Source organism: Schistocerca americana, chromosome 4 (genome assembly GCF_021461395.2).
Source record: "Schistocerca americana isolate TAMUIC-IGC-003095 chromosome 4, iqSchAmer2.1, whole genome shotgun sequence".
Taxonomy (NCBI): Eukaryota; Metazoa; Arthropoda; class Insecta; order Orthoptera; family Acrididae; genus Schistocerca; species Schistocerca americana.
In genome coordinates, this window is record NC_060122.1 from 341,292,720 (window position 1) to 341,310,785 (window position 18,066).

At 43.5% G+C, this 18,066-nt stretch overlaps 1 protein-coding gene across 1 annotated transcript in view; it reads left to right on the top strand.

The window, feature by feature from the left end:
- Nucleotides 1-4,070: 4,070 nt before the first annotated feature.
- Nucleotides 4,071-18,066, top strand: part of LOC124613886 (trypsin-1-like) — a 43,775-nt gene continuing 29,779 nt past the window's right edge. The window contains exons 1-3 of the mRNA XM_047142625.1: nt 4,071-4,171; nt 12,885-12,958; nt 14,223-14,311. Coding sequence (XP_046998581.1) covers nt 4,117-4,171; nt 12,885-12,958; nt 14,223-14,311 — 218 coding nt within the window. The 5' untranslated portion in view covers nt 4,071-4,116. The remainder of the gene's footprint in view (nt 4,172-12,884; nt 12,959-14,222; nt 14,312-18,066) is intronic.

An 18,066-nucleotide genomic window follows, 5' to 3' on the forward strand; every position in this document is an offset into this window, starting at 1 on the left:
AAAACACCACAAGAAGACCGATATCACACCATCAGTGCCCGCAGACAACCACAGAGTACTGCAGGTAGCCTTGCTCGGAACCTTACCGCAGCCACTGGAACAGATGTCTCCAGACACACAGTCTACAGACGACTGAACACACATGTTTTATTCGCCTGGAGACCTGCAAGGTGCATTCCACTGACCCCTGGTCACAGAAGAGCCCGTAAAGCCTGGTGTCAAGAAAACGGCATCTGGTCATTGGAACAGTGCTCCCAGGTTATGTTCACTGGCAAGTCCAGGTATAGTCTGAACAGTGATTCTCGATGGGTTTTCAATTGGCGTGAACTAGGAACCATATACCAACCCCTTAATGTCCTTGAAAAGGGCCTGTATGGAGGTCGTGGTCTGATGGTGTGGGGTGGGATTATAATTGGTGCACGTACAAAAAAAAAAAAAAAAAAAAAAAAAAAAAAAAAAAAAAAAAAAAAAAAAAAAAAAAGGTTCAAATGGCTCTGAGCACTATGGGACTTAACTGCTGAGGTCATCAGTCCCCTAGAACTTAGAACTAGTTAAACCTAACTAACCTAAGGACATCACACACAACCATACACGGGTCAGGATTCGAACCTACGACCGTAGCGGTCGCGCGGTTCCAGACTGTAGCGCCTAGAACCGCTCGGCCACTCCGGCCGGCTGCACGTACACCTCTGTATGTCTTTGATAGAGGAACTGTAGCAAGTCAGGTGTATCGGGACGTCATTTTGCACCAGTATGTCCGCCTTTTCAGGGGTGCAGTGGGTCCCACTTTCCTGCTGATGGATAATAACGCACAGCCCAACCGAGCTGCCATCGTTGAGGTGTACCTTGAAACAGAGGATACCAGGCGAATGGAGTGGCCTGCCTATTCTCCAGACCTAAACCCCATCAAGCACATATGGGATGCTCTCGGTCGACGTATCGCTGCACGTCTTCAAACCCCTAGGACACTTGAGGAGCTCCGACAGGCACTGGTGCAAGAGTGGGAGACTACCCCAGCAGCTGCTCGACCATCTGATCCAGAGTATGCCAACCCGTTTTGCGGCCTGTGCACGTGTGAATGGTGATCATATGCCATATTGATGTTGGGGTACATGCGCAAGAAACAGTGGCGTTTTGTGGCACATGTGTTTCGGGATGGTTTTGTCAAGTTATCACAATTACCGTGGACTTACAAATTTGTGTCATGTGTGTTCCCTATGTGCCTATGCTATTAGTGCCAGTTTTGTGTAGCGCCACGTTGTGTGGCACCACATTCTGCAGTTATCCTTGATTTATGAGCATGAATGTAGTGTGGGAAATTAAATAAGTAAACTTGTAGCAAGGTTTCTTGCATGAAGACGGACTTAATTTCTGATACTGTTGTTCGTCTCCTGCACTAACAATGATGAATATCAATGAATAAAATTTAAGAGCATCGTACAATATGCTTTTGACAGATATATGCCGAGCTAAGTTATGAGGTATGGAAAACCGTCGTTCGAAAGTAGTGTCAGAAAGCTACTTTGAGTACAAAGAGAACTTCAAAACTAATTTGAACGAAGCCAAAGCCTCATAAACAAACAAAAAGTAAAGGAAGCCAAAATTAGCATAAGGAGGGTCATGTGTGGCGCTTTCAACGAATTCGAACTTAAAACCCTGTCCGTCGATGACAGAAAAAGCTGAGAAGTTAAATCAGTGAAAGGATGAAAGCCATCTGTCCAGACACTCTGTGATCACAATGGCACTGAAACGACGGTTGACAAAAACAAATCCGGAAATACGAAATGTCTTTTCCCAAAACCGTTTCACAGCGGAAAAACGCGCTAAGTATCTCTTTGAAGTAGGCGCGAAAGGCTTAACGCTGGTCATCGGGCCTCGATTCGAAGCGGGAATCGCCACTGAAGACAATTCTACTCCAGTAAATGGGATTCCAGATCGACGACGTGTCTGGAGATGCCCTAGACAATTGTGGGATACCAACGTCACCATCGCGCGCCATGGGCGCGGCAACCAGCAGTGATGGTCTGGAGTGTCATTTCTTTTCACAACAAGACCCCTTGGTTAGATCGACGGCAACCTAGCAACACAGAGGTACGTCGACGACATTTTAGGCCGCACCTTGTTACCGTTCATCTCAAGTCATCCTCCGCTAACTTTTCAGGGACGTAATGCTCACTTACAGACGACGACAGTTTCTATTGCTTGTCTTCGTGCTTGCCATACCCTACTTTGGTCAACGATGTCGCCACATCTTTCCCCAGTGGAGAAGGTTTGGAGGGGTATGGGCAGGACTCTCCAACCAGCTCGGAATTCTGACGATCTGACGCAGCCGTTGCTCAGAATTTAGCACTGTATCCCGCGGGACGAGACCCAACAACTGTGTCAATCAATTCCATGCAGAATACTTGCATGGACAAGAGCAAGAGTTGGGCCATCACGTTATTGAGTTACCCAATTTGTGAAGGTCTTTCTCTTGAATTAATCATCTAACTTCTCTTAAATCGTAATCATTTGTTTGTCTGCACACGTATATCACATTTACCTACTTCCGTCTCAATCTAATAATTCCTTCGTGGTACGTCTATTTTTTGTCTTAGAGTTTATTACCGTGACTCCAAATACCATAAATTCTTTCGACCCGTTACAAGCTCATACATCAGTCGATGTGAAATCTGTTTCCATTCATGGTTTAAGGTGCTGCATGCTGAATTGGTGTCGTTCATGCCGTTGCTTGAGGCTACAGTTATTCAGAAATCGCTAACACCTCGCATTAAAACGATCACTTGAATGCTCTTTGAGACGTCTCGCATAGTGAGTGGTTTCAGACGAACCCTATTCTGTCATATCTACTTCAACGGCCTCATACATGTTATAAGTCACTATATTAATTGCAGTCCGACAGCAGAATAGCGAACAAATGCGGCGGCGGTAGGAGTACCATTGGACAAAACATGTGTTTGGTTGCTATGTAGTGCGGAAATCATAACACAATGGAAATTTCAGCGTCCAGGGTCCTCCTTAAAAAAACGTCAAATGGCATATTTCAGCAGGATGGAGCTTCATCACAGTGCAGCAGTATTTCTCATGAGCATATCCTTCATGATCTCGTGTCTGCCATAAGGATTGAGGGTCGTGGTTACAGCATGTGGCGGCTTCACAACACAGTGAGAGGTCAACCTTAGAGTTCTTATACAGGGCGTCAAAAACCTAGAGGCGGTAAATCAGCTTGAGCCGAAGTGACATTAAGACGGAAAATGAATATCTGACGTGATTCAGTATCTTGAATGAGCCATACTTGTTTGGAAATTGGTAAAGTTCCGGAACAAACAACGTTACTGGCATCTGCAAAGTACTACACAAAGAGAGACAAATGGAAGGGTTGAGCATAAGATTCAGAGGTTTGTGGTGGGATTTTCGTCCATCTTCATTAGCGGTGGATTCGCTGAATAACACTCTGACAGGATTCGCACTGAACCTTCTACGTTGCGTATTACTGAAAATTCTCTCCCCTCTTATAGTAAATGTGGGATAGTAGTTTTACAATAATCTGCATAGTTCTGATGGAATTAATACTATTAAATATTGATTGTGTTATTTCCGCGTTCAGTAAAACCACAGACTTTGTAGTGACAGTATAAAATATGTGGAATTAATCCGGATTCATAATACTAGTACTATGTATGACTTAAAAACCAAAAATAAAATCATGTTGAATGTGCACTTTGAAGGTAATATCCGTTCATATTTAGCTCTTTCATTGTACATTCTGAAAAGTAATGTTACATCACATATATTTAGAATTATGGATGAAGAATTCTTGTGAAGTAGTGGAATACTGACCGTCCCGTTTCAAACTGGGGAAAAATGTACAAATTACGATGCTACTTTAGCTCTCTCTCTCAGATCTCTGAAAGTGAAACTCAAGATATTCTTCCAACGTAAATTTTATGAGGCGGATTAAGCGCTTTCAACGGCTGGTGGTATTTAATCATCTGTTTTGATAACAACAGATTAGATAATTTTATTATCATTAGAACTTAGCAGAACTGTATGCATTATTTTGAGTATTTACACGGGACACTGTCGCAAAAGGAGGCCCCGTTCATAACATTCACTATGATTTTTGTGTTTGGGTCCGTGTTATTGCTGCTTTCAGCCAATCTGTGTTACGGTACGTACTGTGCAGTGTGCCAACTCTTATTACATAACACACTAGCGTAACAGCTATTAGACAATCTCGTGTATTTTTAAAATACTTGAGCTTATCTGTCCATAGCAACTGCCTGATTGATGTTTCAACAGTGAAATGCTCAAATCGTTGGGTGCAAAGCAATACATTTGTGCATACAAGCTATTTAACAAATAACTAAGGTTTTTAGCTTTCCATATTTATTAATGCTGACAGTGCGTCTGTAACATTCATAATTTCTTTTATGTTTCTGTGATAAAGTATAATCGCTGAAGCACACAACACACTTAGAATTCACATTCTAATTAACCAGTTTTTATTATGATTCTCACTCCTACTACTCATGTTTCGCTATCACGTGACGTTTATGGGCTCAAACTGCTTCTACAATTACTGGTTGCTCCTAGGTTCTGAAGACCGAATATTTCCACTATTGATCCTGCTTTAAGTAGTTTCTTTTATAGAAAAGGAGACACTGTTTCCTCTGTAGTTCCCACATTGCTGGCGTAAACTGAATGGAAGATGTCGTCTGTAGACTACCATATATTCTTGCTGTCAAGCAATCTTATTTGGATGAAAGGTTCAAACACCAAGACTTTAATCATAGTTGAAACTGAGTATTTAGGAAATATTAGTTGTCCGCAGCTCGTGGTCGTGCGGTAGCGTTCTCGCTTCCCGCGCCCGGGTTCCCGGGTTCGATTCCCGGCGGGGTCAGGGATTTTCTCTGCCTCGTGATGACTGGGTGTTGTGTGATGTCCTTAGGTTAGTTAGGTTTAAGTAGTTCTAAGTTCTAGGGACTGATGACCATAGATGTTAAGTCCCATAGTGCACAGAGCCAAATATTAGTTAAATATATGTAGGTCAGAGAATCAGAGACAGATGCTAATAGGCAGTACGCCAACAGGTATCCACAAAAGTCTCAAATGTTTTGTAAATATTAGTCTGCCATCACGGGTTCCACATTAGGGTAATCCGGGCTTTGTTTACAACTGGCGAGTAAAATTACATGGCAAAGAACTTGCGATGATCAAACCTTTTTAACATGGCAAATGGTGTTTATTTGGTAACTCCTTGTATTTTGTTAAATTCAAGCCATAGTACTCATGTACAGAGAATTATTTATGCATATGTAACATATTATAGAGATATATCTGCTTAAAACCGAGTTCCTTTAACATTATTGAGGCTAGAAATTTGGGGAAAGTCCATAATTTCATAAGCAAAACGCCTGTTGGAGGCTTTTAACCAAAATAATATTTTCAGTCTTCCATTTGTGTGGCCACAGTGTCCGTCGTTGCTCTACAGTCCTTGTGGGTATTTTTGTTCTGTCATTCCAACTACAAAAATGCGTCATTTTGTTCACCAGACGCGTTTCACTTTATTGACGTAAGGCATCAACAGTGGTCTGTAATTGAATTATTTACATTTTGATTTGCTTTTAGATTGAAAAACAGTTCGTTAAGAATATCCTAAGTTGTACTTTTTGTACTTACGGTGATTTTAACTTGATTTCTTGCTTACATTTGGAAATGTACTAGCAGACCTCATTTACCGATGTAAGCGAGAAATCAACCGAAAATCGCCGTAAATACAAATCAACGTATTCTTAACGACAGTCTTACTCGACAAAGCGTTATACTCCTGTGCGGATCATAAAGGCAAATGTACATGTCATTGTGTTTGTAAATTGATGTGAAACACGTGTCATCACTGATAACGTTGTTTGTGCTGCCTCTACAAACGTGCCAAACGTAATAGAGATTACCACGATTTTTTACGTCACTGCCGACAACAATAACTTTATAACAAAACTAACGTGCGCTACGGTAAAAGGTGCAAATAACTATTTTACGAACCTTATCGTCTATACAACTGGTGTTGTTCTTGTTTTAATAATGAAATGCAAGAAATCTAGTTTCGACACACACGCACGTGTGTGTGTGTGTGTGTGTGTGTGTGTGTGTGTGTGTGTGTGTCAGTGTGAAGGTATGAGCGCGTCTAAGAATGAACGAGATGAATATAAATAGAGGCACATACACAGAGAGAGACAGACTCAAGACACAGATGTAGATATAGATAGAGATGGCTTTATCAGTAAGTTTTATCGACATATTTTTTCAGATGAGACACAGTAGCGTGAGAGGTAGCAATTTAATGAGTAGGAGCTTTCGTGTGCATCTGGTGCCAAGAATGAAATTGTTGACGCAGTCACTACCAGCTTGTGCGCGAAAAGTAATTTCACTGAAGGGCAAGGCACTTGCAACAAAACATAATTCATAAACTTCACTACGAAGAAGAAGATCAAATATACACCGTTCACTGTATTGTACTAAGCCCTGAAGTCTACATTTGGTTTCCTACTGTTACGTTAAGTGACCTGCAATAAAAGAAAAGTTGCAACATCCACAATGGAATTTCCATTTCCTTACATATAAATTTCGCTGCCACTAAGATCGATCCGTCCAAAAATGTTCTTAAACACATAATTATTTTATGTAAACGTACAATGGGAGCACCAGGATAGAACAAACTAATGCACTCACTGTTCCATGAGCTTCCAAGCGAGATTAAGATTTCATTCTTTTGTATGAAACTGTCGAAAATATAATTTATAGCTTTCACAGTAACTTACATTAGGCGTGTTCGCACTGATTGTTTATGTTGAATCGAGAACGTGTCTTATCAGTTTGAGTTAGTTGTTCAGGATGCTGCAGTCACCACATTGACACACCGTACGGAATGTTCTTCTTTTCTGTTTAAGGGCTCTTGCCTTAGTGCTTGCCCCTAAAGCGGCAGGGTATTTTATAGATATATTTTGTCACCAACTGAGCACAGCCATGTTGAGATGAAGATACGAGTAGATCATCTACGGTAACTATATTATGAACTTTTGTAAAAAGGATTAGAGAGATGTATTGACGCTGATCTGCAGACCTGTGTTACGGCGTGACTCGTAAGTGGTAATGCAAAGCGGGTTATACTTAACATCAATCATTGGCTTCGTAGATTCTAAATAACACCTAATTAATGTCAAGATGTACCATTAAACCTTATATGGAAAATGTGTTTGTTATTGGCTAGTTAAAGAAATGGGCACTAGACGAATGTGTTGCAATTTCTGTGTTTTCTTGTTCTGCATTCCAAGTATGAGGCTGTATTCTCTACTTTTACACTTCGATCCATCTTTAACATTCTTCTTTCCTATTGGATGGTACAGCATGGCATGTTTATATAATCTGACGGCTTCCCTTTCTTCCAAACAGCTTCTCCATGTTCGTCGATCTTATTGCATCTTTTTCACTGAAAGAATATGTACACAGCACTTTTTAAATTTATTAATTTCATTGTTAAGTAGAATACATTTTACCTCCACATGGTTTAATTTCAAGCACCCAGCCTATAGATGAGATTTTTTCCTTGAGAATGGGTATCTAGTTTTCACTTTAATACAGTCTTGTAGACTGCCATTGGCTTAAAGAATTCCAATATTGTGTCATGATTGACGTTATTCTTCAGTGTCTGATTTAGTACGCCAAATATTCTGAAACTAACATATTTTAATTCTTGATGTACGAGTGTTATTTTCTCCAAGGTCCAGTCGGTTGCGAAATTAAAGCGTCGGTCGAAATCCGATAAACCTTGTACTGATAATTTGCGCAGTGTCTCGAGTTTGCCCGTCGATTGCGTCAGCAGCACTTTTCAGAACTGAGAGAACATTGAGCACGTAAAGATACCTAGAATAATAGTCTTCCGCCAAATGCGAAGTGCGTGCTGTCATTAGAATTCTTCATGTTGACGGTTCCTCGTGATTTAATGCAGACCAAATAACGGAACTGTCAGTCGTGTCAACAAAGTTCGGCAAAGGTGCAGAAATTTTGAAGCTGGATGTACAGAAGTTCATGATGCAGGTAGTCATGTCAGGAAGCAAATGTCAACCAGTGATCTTGTTCAGCGGGTCAATCAGGCGCTTCGAGAAAATTGTCTACTTCCCTACATAGTCGCTGCTCCGACATTTGTTGTAGCTTTGTACCAGTTTTCCAATACTCTCGTTCACCTACTTTCTGCCAGTTCTCTACGCTGATCTGCTGCTCTTATTCTGTGCAAAAATGCTGTCTTCATAGTCAGCGGTTCTGAATGTGTAGGTACTATGTTCAAGCTTGAGGTGAGTGTGTGATGTCTTTTGTGTATTTGGGAAAAACGGGGGGGGGGGGGGGGGGGTTCTTGTCATGAATTAGGCCAGCTCACTGACGTGCCATGAACCAGCATGTCTATTTAAGCGTTCTGAATGAGCAAATGTTGTATTGGAGTCAACATCTGCACCATGATTATGCTATTGGTAACCTACTTTTCAAGACAACAACAGCAGAGTTCATCGGTCTGGAAAAATATGTGACTGGTTTTCAGAAAAACTCGCCCACCCAATTACGTATCGACTGGTCTGCAATATCACCTAACTTGAACGCCACAGAAAATCTGTGGGACTCGTCGGAACAGCGTATGAAACGCCGACTTCAGCATGCCCGCAATTTGGTGGAACTGCGCTATCAAATCCTCAGGGAATGGCTTAACCTGAATGCGACATACCCGCGCAACTTTGTGGACTCACTTCCTAACCGAATCCAGGAGGTCATCAAGGGCCCTGGACGAAATTACACGCTGTTAAATGATACTTGTTATGATTTTTCTGGGGGTGACTAATTTTTTTTTCCAGTGATCTTACAGCTACACGTGAGCAGACACTTGCACAGTATATTCTAATTTTTATCTGGAAGCAACAAATTACCAGAATCAATTTAAGAACTGGGTCTATACCCGTCTCCGTGGCCGAGTTACATCTGGCTTTCGTGGCCATGCAGTGCGGACATGCTGTTTTTTCGCCTGTGGAGCTGTCGTTCGCTGTTGTTTACTTTCAGCAGCCGTCACTTACATCTACTTGGATCATGGCCAACCGTTTCCTAAAATACACTTTGTGATTCACCTTCTGCAATGAGTACACCCGACCAACATCCTGGGAAGCGGAACGCCACACCTAAGCGACGTAGCTAAGATCCCAGCTTCCGACATTTTCGTCATTCATTTGTCTATCTTAAGCAAAACGGCGTACGTCGAAGTCGTCTTTGACACAGTGCGTGAAAGAATACTACGTGACATCAAACATGGCCTACGGTTTTGCCACGCCGACGGCAATGTCGGCGCTGTCACTGTACATCACACTGGCTTGAGCAAGCGCACCAACGAGTTTTCGAACTACCATTCGAGCTCTCTGTGGAAGACGTTATCGTGGCTTTCCGCCCCTGTGGCGCGTACATGGTCACACTGCCAAACGCCGGGCGCAATTCCAAACGTACCTCTTTCTTAACAGTGTACAACATATCACCATCGATCTCCGCTGCCACTTGCCATCTTACGGTACGGTCTTGGAATTCAGGACCGACGAGGCCTCGAAGAATCTGCACGACAACAAGAATGACGACAATGCGACGCCGGCTCGGCTGTGCCTGTACCTACTCCGCTGGCTCGCCCAGGTGCACCTGAAACAATGGACTCCACCGTTATGACTGTCACCGAGACGTCCTTCGCTTCTACGGACGACATGTGGAACATGTTAACGCCACAACGACAGCGCCCTTGATGGCGTGGAGTGACGACATCGACGACTGCTCGAACCACATGCTGGAGACAGAATTGTCCCAGACATAGTCCTAGTTAAGCCGATGGTAACACCATCAGATGGTGTACGACACGGCTCGGCCCTGGCTCGTTCCTCTTCAACTCCCTTTAATGGACTTCCCTCAATGGCGGGCCTCGACTTCAAACGTACCGAATAGCAACGATCAAAACTAGCAAAATTAGCTCACGCCGGCCGCTGGTGGCCTAGCGGTTCTAGGCGCTTCAGTCTGGAACTGCGCGAGCGCTACGGTCGCAGGTTCGAATCCTGCCTCGGGCATGGATGTGTGTGATGTCCTTACGTTAGTTAGGTTTAAGTAGTTCTAAGTTCTAGGGGACTGATGACCTGAGATGTTAAGTCTCATAGCGCTCAGAGCCATTTGAACCACTAGCTCACAAGCGAAAATTCAACTGCTGCGCGAAATGATGTGGGCATCAGACGTCGACATCGAACTACTACAGGAAGCACACTTGGCCATACTTCTGGAAGTCGTCAGATACAACACTTATCTCTCTCCTGGTGACCACCAGGGATATGGCGTATTGATCTACGCACACGAGGGCATTACGGTAGTTGATATCACATACTTTCCGTTCGCCAGAGGTATGTCAATGGTCGTCATGGGGACGCGCATTGCCAACATTTGCGCTCCGTCCGGCTCCACCTCGAGAAGATATAGAGCACACTTCTGTTCAGAAGAAATCGCTCCCTTATATCTAGGGCGCTGCGACCATTAATTGCTTGGGGAAAATTTCAGCTGTGTCCTGCACCCTAGGGATCAAATGCCCCTACGACACCTGTCAAGAACTGCGCCTTGTCGTCGATGATCTGTTGCGAACTTCGGCACGGTGATGCACCTGGACATTGGTTCCAGACGGGTCACTCCGCGAGCCACCTTGACAGAGTTTAGGTATCTCGGAACTCACACCCGCATTCCAAGGTGCAGAACTCTGGTCATTGGCCTTTTCGGGCCACTGCTCCTACATCTGCAATATTCTTCTCCTGCCAGAATTGGTCTGGAAGCCGATCACCTCCCACCCCTATGATCCCAACTGTCTCCAACGCGTTACTGAGACACAGGCCACCTGTGAACGTCGCTTACCTAAGTACTGCACAACCTTGACTTAGTGGCTGGAAAGATCCAAACCTGCCATTCGACGTACCTTGATTCAGTATGGCAAGGAAGTAGCTGCGTGGCGCCAGCACACTACCGACTATTTCTAAGCTGTTTTCCGCGACCTGGACGCCCAGTCACCCACCTATGAAACCACGTGGTAACGTTGCAGGATTAAGGCACACGTCGTAACGCTGACACGTCGTAGACTGCAGGGGACGGTGGCGGCAACCCGACGTCAAGATTCGGCGAAACAGGAATACTTCAACATACATCATATCGCCTCCGATAGGAAACACTGACGACAACGCCTCATGACCGAGATCTACACCTGTCGCGCCCGGAAAATCACTTGGCAGGCCGAAATTGTCAGTGCCTTTGTAGACCACTACCGCACCATATACCAGGAGGAGACTACCAACACCCATGCTGAGGAGTTTGTGTTACCACACGTCAGTGGGCCGGCAGCTGTGACCGAGCAGTTGTAGGCGCTTCAGTCCGTGCGATGTTTCTACGGTCGCAGGTTCGAATCCTGCCTCTGGCATGGCTGTGCGTGATGTCCTTAGGTTAGTTAGGTTTAAGTAGTTCTAAGTTCTAGGGGACTGACGACCTCAGATTTTTTTTGTTTTTGGAACCCTAGTTAGAGATGACTGCCTCACGGAAGTGTTGATTGTCATTACACAACCTACTGATATGTGCTTTGCAAACCCTCTAGCTGCAGCTGAAAGTTCTACTTTTGAGTAGAGTTGAGATATAGATTGAGTTTTCCCTACTGTGCGATAGCCGTACCCAATGGAAACCACGTTGATAAGCCTGTCGCCTCTTTACCATGCAGTCCCTTCTTTCACGTGCATTTTATGAGTGCATTGGTTGGCAGTGCACTGCAAGTGTCTTACCTACATCCGCTCTCGATGTGCTTAACGGTTGCTGAGTATAGACCATGGTTGAACAATCCCGAACCGCTCTTTCTTTTCAGGTCACTAAGACGCACTATCACCTAGCGCATTTTTCAGTACCAACAATGAGTCACATTAGCAGCTACACATTTATTATAAGAAAAAGTTTACAACGAATACATCTGACCTCTTGCAACAAGCTCGTAAACTAACACTTATTCCTGACAGACTGTAAAGCGGTGCATAATATGAAAAAAGTACAGCTGATTAGTTTTATTCATAGAATCTCGCATATACACTGCTTCAAAAAATTCCAGCACTATAGAATAAAAGCATTGATTATAGCTATAGTTCCAATAATGCAACCTGGTGACAAACGTTGTGGGGAAAAGTGTAGCCAGCTCGCAGCCATCTCTTCTTTTGCTTACAAAACAGGCAACAGAACGGGCACACGGCGCTCGGAAATGAATTACGATTTGCTGGAGTTTGGTATCTGCTAATCGGCTCACTCAAAAATCAGTCGCATAGATGTTTGAAACGAAAAAGAAAGTCCTCTTTGTGAGGAAGACCTAGGGATTTAGTTTTCTCAAACATGGTGGCCCTGGTTCACATAAAATGACATGACTAAACGCAACAAGAACTTGTAACGTAAGGAAATTCAGGCAGCACTTACTGCAAGTGAGGTCTCTTTTGTCATACGGTCTTTCAGATACCATTTTATAATATTTGATTATCCATGGAACATAACATACTTAAGTGTAACTATTACGAAATAGCCGGCCGGAGTGGCCGTGCGGTTCTAGGCGCTACAGTCTGGAACCGAGTGACCGCTACGGTCGCAGGTTCGAATCCTGCCTCGGGCATGGATGTGTGTGATGTCCTTAGGTTAGTTACGTTTAATTAGTTCTAAGTTATAGGCGACTGATGACCTCAGAAGTTAAGTCGCATAGTGCTCAGAGTCATTTTTTATTGCGAAATATGTAGGACCATCAATAAATGTTTCTTTTTATTTTGCAGCTGCACCTCCAGGGCAGGGTGACTCAAGAGTTGTGAACGGCACAGAAGCGGGAGATAACGAGTTTCCTTTCATGGTAAAATGTCAGCGTTAATTGGCCATTTATTGTCTCCATTAGCACATTCAGATACAAATCCCAGGCAGAAGTGCTTCATGAAGCTAATGAGAAATCATGCATTCTGGATAAATCAAACGTGAAACTTAATGATAGATTAATATTGTGTCCATGGTAGGGACTCAAACCTGGGACCTTTGCTATGGTCCCAGGTTGGAATACCTGTCCGATAAACAGTTTTAATCTGCCAAAAAAACCTCAAATCAGTGCTCACTGCAGTACAAAAAATTTTCTGCAAATAATTTAAACCTGATTGGCTGTCTACTTGACATTAATGATGAGACTCACAGCGCAAAGTCAGAATACTAGTCAGTCAACACACAGATAGGTTATCAACCTCTCAACCTCGCAAACGAACATGCTGTAGAAGATACCGCAGTTACATTGCCGAGGAATTGGTACGAATTAAGGAAGACATGACTGTTAGTGCAATAATGATACACACCTCAACGTTGTTCCAAGAGAGCAACATGCTATAATGCATCGTTACTGTGATCCTTCAAACTATATTTTATCTGAAACTTCATGGCAGATTAAAACAGTGTGCCGAACCGAGACTCCAACTCTGGACCTTTGCCTTTGGCGGGAAAGTGCTCTGCCAACTGAGCTACCCAAGCACGACTCACGGCCCGTCCTCACAGCTATACTTCCGCCAGTACCTCGTCTCCTACCAAACTTTACAGAAGCTCTCCTGCGAACCTGCAGAACCAGTACTCCTGAAAGAAAGGATGCTGCGGACACATGGCTTAGTCACAGCCTGGGGGATGTTTCCAGAATATTTTATCTTTCTATGTATAGCTAATGAACTATTCACTCTTTACAACAATGTTCTGTTGATCACACATGATGACATGATGGCCCTGTTCTTACTACAATTTTAAAAAGTGAGTCCCTAATATCCGAACTTTTTTTGACAACACTGAAGTCTAGTACCGTTAGACAATAAATTAAAAATGACTCTCCACTACACCACACTCCTACCGATTCAGTTACTTCCTGAGTCCAGTAATCATGGATTGTAAAGTAACATTCGCTATGATAGGCCACACAGATAAGCGTACATGTATGGTATTTCAGAAAACGATAAATAACTGTATGTACCTAGAGCATAACTAAGAAATCTGCGGAGTAACAAAATCTGGTGATGTGGTTGTAGCGTGTGGCATCTAATCAGCGAATGAAACACAGATAAATTGAAAACGTAGATCTGTTTTATTTGTTCCAGGCTCAATATGTCCGTTACGGTGTACCAGAATGCAGCGCTACAATCATCAACGAATACTGGGTGATGACTGCTGGTCACTGTGTGGATGGGTAAGGAAAACTAGAATACATCACCATGACGACAAAAATAAACACGTCTGACTATATTTCTTTAGCTATCTATAGATGAGATTGCTGTATTTCAGTGTCCTAAAAGCCAGAAACTAAGTTGTAGTACTGTCTGCAGATTTTAAGTCCAACTGGGAAATTATGGTGTTACGAATAAATTTCAGTGTTTTTATGCCTATAACTTCACATTCAATGGGACTCTGAATGACTATTACCTTTCAATGACGTGAAATCACTTACAACACGAAGAAAAATTGAAGTCTAACGCGCCATGTTTGACAGAATTTAGTACGAGGTCACTCAGGAGAACACCCAAAAAGTCTATGAATCAAAGACAAGCCGAATAATTGCTTGCGAAGGACCATGGTCCACTTTCTCAATTTGTGAAGCTCGTCCTCTTGAATAAATCATCGACTTTTCCTGTAAGTGAAAATTTCGTTTGTTCGTCTGTACATATACATCACATCTACCAATATCCGACCAATTCAGATAACTCCTTCGTGGTGCGTTGTTCTTCATTTTTGTCTTAGATCGCTACAGTATACTACGAACGTACAGAAGGCAACTGAAAGAAGCAGGCAACGAAACGAACAAAAATGACACTTTTCTTCACAGAAAATAGTTACATTTTAGTACCGCGATTTACGATGGTCCCCTGGACAATAAAAAAGGTTATCCAGATTCGTTAATAGAATGTGTGATCACCACGCAGTGGATGGTATGCAACGTGCTCCCATTTTGCTACCAGTTTGTTAAGGGTGTCCCATTCCTCCACCAAGGTACTTGACAACGGAAGGATGTTCGTTGGTGCATGTGGATATGCTGTGATAGTCGCCACTAACATATCCCACACGTGGACAGTATGATTTAATATAGTGGCAGGGGAAGGCCAGTCCATTAGCCAAAAATCCGCTCGTTCGAAGAGAGCTCTTCCACCAGCGCAGTTCCATGTTGCCACGTAGTGCCTTCACATCGATAACTTTTAAGTGAGCCAAAGCAGCAGCAGAGCACCACTTAGCTGAATGGGTGTCGAAGTCTCTACAAGTACATTTTTAACGTACTCAACAAAGGTGCGAGCTGTTGTTGAGAATTCTTCGGGGTTATATGGCCGTGGTCCGTGAAATTCTTCTATTTCTAACGTTTCGTCCAATACTACGTCGGACGTCTTCAGAGGTATGGCTGGTCCTGCTGAGTCCTGCCTCGCACCACGTTTAGAAGGTTCTGAATCACACCTAGTGGTCCTGTTCTGTGTACTCGAGCAAAAATTGTGGTCGCGCTACATTGAAAAATGGTCAGATCACTTTCAATGGGGTTGCAGACCGACGGTGTCCTTAGATTAGGACTGAATCACCAGAGGGTGTCATCAGTTTCGAACCTTGTCAAGAACGTCGTCCCATTGCTCATCACACTGTGACCTGTCGTTTTCGGCAGCGAAATGTGTCGAAATCAACGCCCAAAGGTCAAGGGTGGTTTCATGGAGCTCCTGAGGGCTCTTGGTATCGATTCTCAGCGAGCGGCCGTTTGACAAACGTTTTCTTCGACCACCCGTAAGAAACAGCGTGATATCAACGCTGTATGTCGTGGCTCTGACCTCCACCGCAGAAGCGTTAAAAGAAGGGAGTGAAATGTAGGTAAGAGAAGGTGTGACAACTTTCCTATCACGTGACACGTCCACGATAGCGATGAGCAGCATTACAGTGAAATTTGGTGTCAATGAGAAACAATTAGCCCACCTTACACCTCACATGAGCATCTGAGGTGTGACCACTTTTTCGCATGCGTTGACACCTTGCTGTTTGAGGCGTCGCTGAGTCAGAGGATGAGGTCACAGGGCGCCAAGCTTTTTCACTGTTACAGAGGAAGATTTTAGTCAAATCTGAAACAAATTCCAAAGGTAAGAGTCACAATGTAAGTTAGGTATGGGGTTTCGAAGAAGTGGTAGACATTCTGGACTCATATGCAATTTCGTCATGTTTTTCGTCGATCCTCTCTTAAGACGTCATTCACGATAACCTGAAAGATTTAGTCTGTTGCAGTTGATGGTCTTCTACTTCTTGGATTGTCCTCAATGCTTGTCCAACCTTCATGGAAATGAGTAGACCGCCGTGACATTGTGCTTTTACCATACACCTCTCTCAAAGCGTTGTAAATTTCCGCTGGGTTCTTTCCACGTAGGGAATCGATTTTGCTATAGGGACACTGGTCACTAAGTGTAATCCGGCATGACTCGGTTTCAGCTTCCATTTTAAAAACGGAACTCTCACGACACAGCCACGTGAACTAGCAAACACGTATACGACCATCAAGCCTAAAGTGGCCCTCAGAGCTGACTAGCAAAGATGGCGACCAGTGAAGAGAAAGCTTTTTTGTTTTACAGTTTGCATGGACTGAATCTGTTGTTACATGCAACGAGCCTTCCGTTTTAAGTTCCATTGTGATCTTCCAAGTGATAACAGCCGTAGTTGCTTTCATAAGTTTGAGGACACCCGGCTGTCTTTGGAAAAGGTGTTGAACGAGTGAGAGACTCTTTCACGCTCAGTCTCAAGAAATTAGTTCGGAAGGCTAGTCGTGAATTAGTAATTGCAGTGACGTCTGCATTCAGGCTTTTATAGAGACCTTTACAACTACACTCTTATCGTTTGCAGTTGTTACAATCTCTAAAAGCTTACAGACTACGGTTTACGTGCCACACTTTACAAAAGAATGTTTCTGCATGGCGATGACGATTTTCTGTATCGTGACGTCTTCAGTGATGGATCGACATTTCACCTAAGTGGAATTGTGAACACACATAATGTGCGCATCTGGTATAGGCAAACCCCTTCGAGAAAGTACTGTCGGAACGAGACTGAATGTTTTTTTACAAACAATCCTGTCGGAGGAACAGCCACAACTGAGCATTATACCAGAGGTTTAAAATACCGCTACAGTTGTAAGGTTCCTTCATTTAACACACGACGGGTTTCGGCTTCTTATACGCCCATCTTCAGGTGTCGCAACTTGGAGCTGTGACCCCGAGCGCCGTGGTGGACGTATACAAGACGCGGTGTGCTACCAACGATCGCCGAGCAAGGTGTTAGGACACCTCAAGATAGGCGTATAAGAGTCCGAAACCGATCGTGTGTTAAATGAAAGAACCTTACAACTGTATTTTCAACCCGAGGAAAATGTTTTTGTGCCATATCTCGGAGGATAGTCTGTGAGCCTTTCTTTTTCGCTGAAGCAAATGTAACTACTGTTTCTTATCTTGGTGCGCTAGAGCTACAACCCTTTCCTCAATTGGAAGAAGCTCAACCTCAGAACTTTATTTGGCAGCAAGATGGTGCGCCACATCACATGGACACAACTCAGTACGCGATTGGTTAAACCAAGTTGTAACCGATCGCCGGAATGGCCTCGATGGCCAGATGACCAGATGATAGAGCTTGTTTCGCATGCCCTTCATCCGATCTGACTGCATTCGATCTTTACCTTTGGGGGTTTGTAAGGGACCATGTGTATGTGCCTCCGCTACCAGCTGATCTACCAGCCTTAAGAAACAGGACTGAAGCAGTTGTTGCAACATTTACTCCAGGCACACTGATCAAGATTTGGGAAAGACTCGCCTGTCTACTCGTTGTGTGCCGCTTCACGAATGCTACTTCCCACTGAACACATGAAGAAAAGACCTGTTTGAGCTGCTCTTTGATGTACTGTATGGTGAATATAATAAATTCTCAATTTATCCTTAGTTTCCT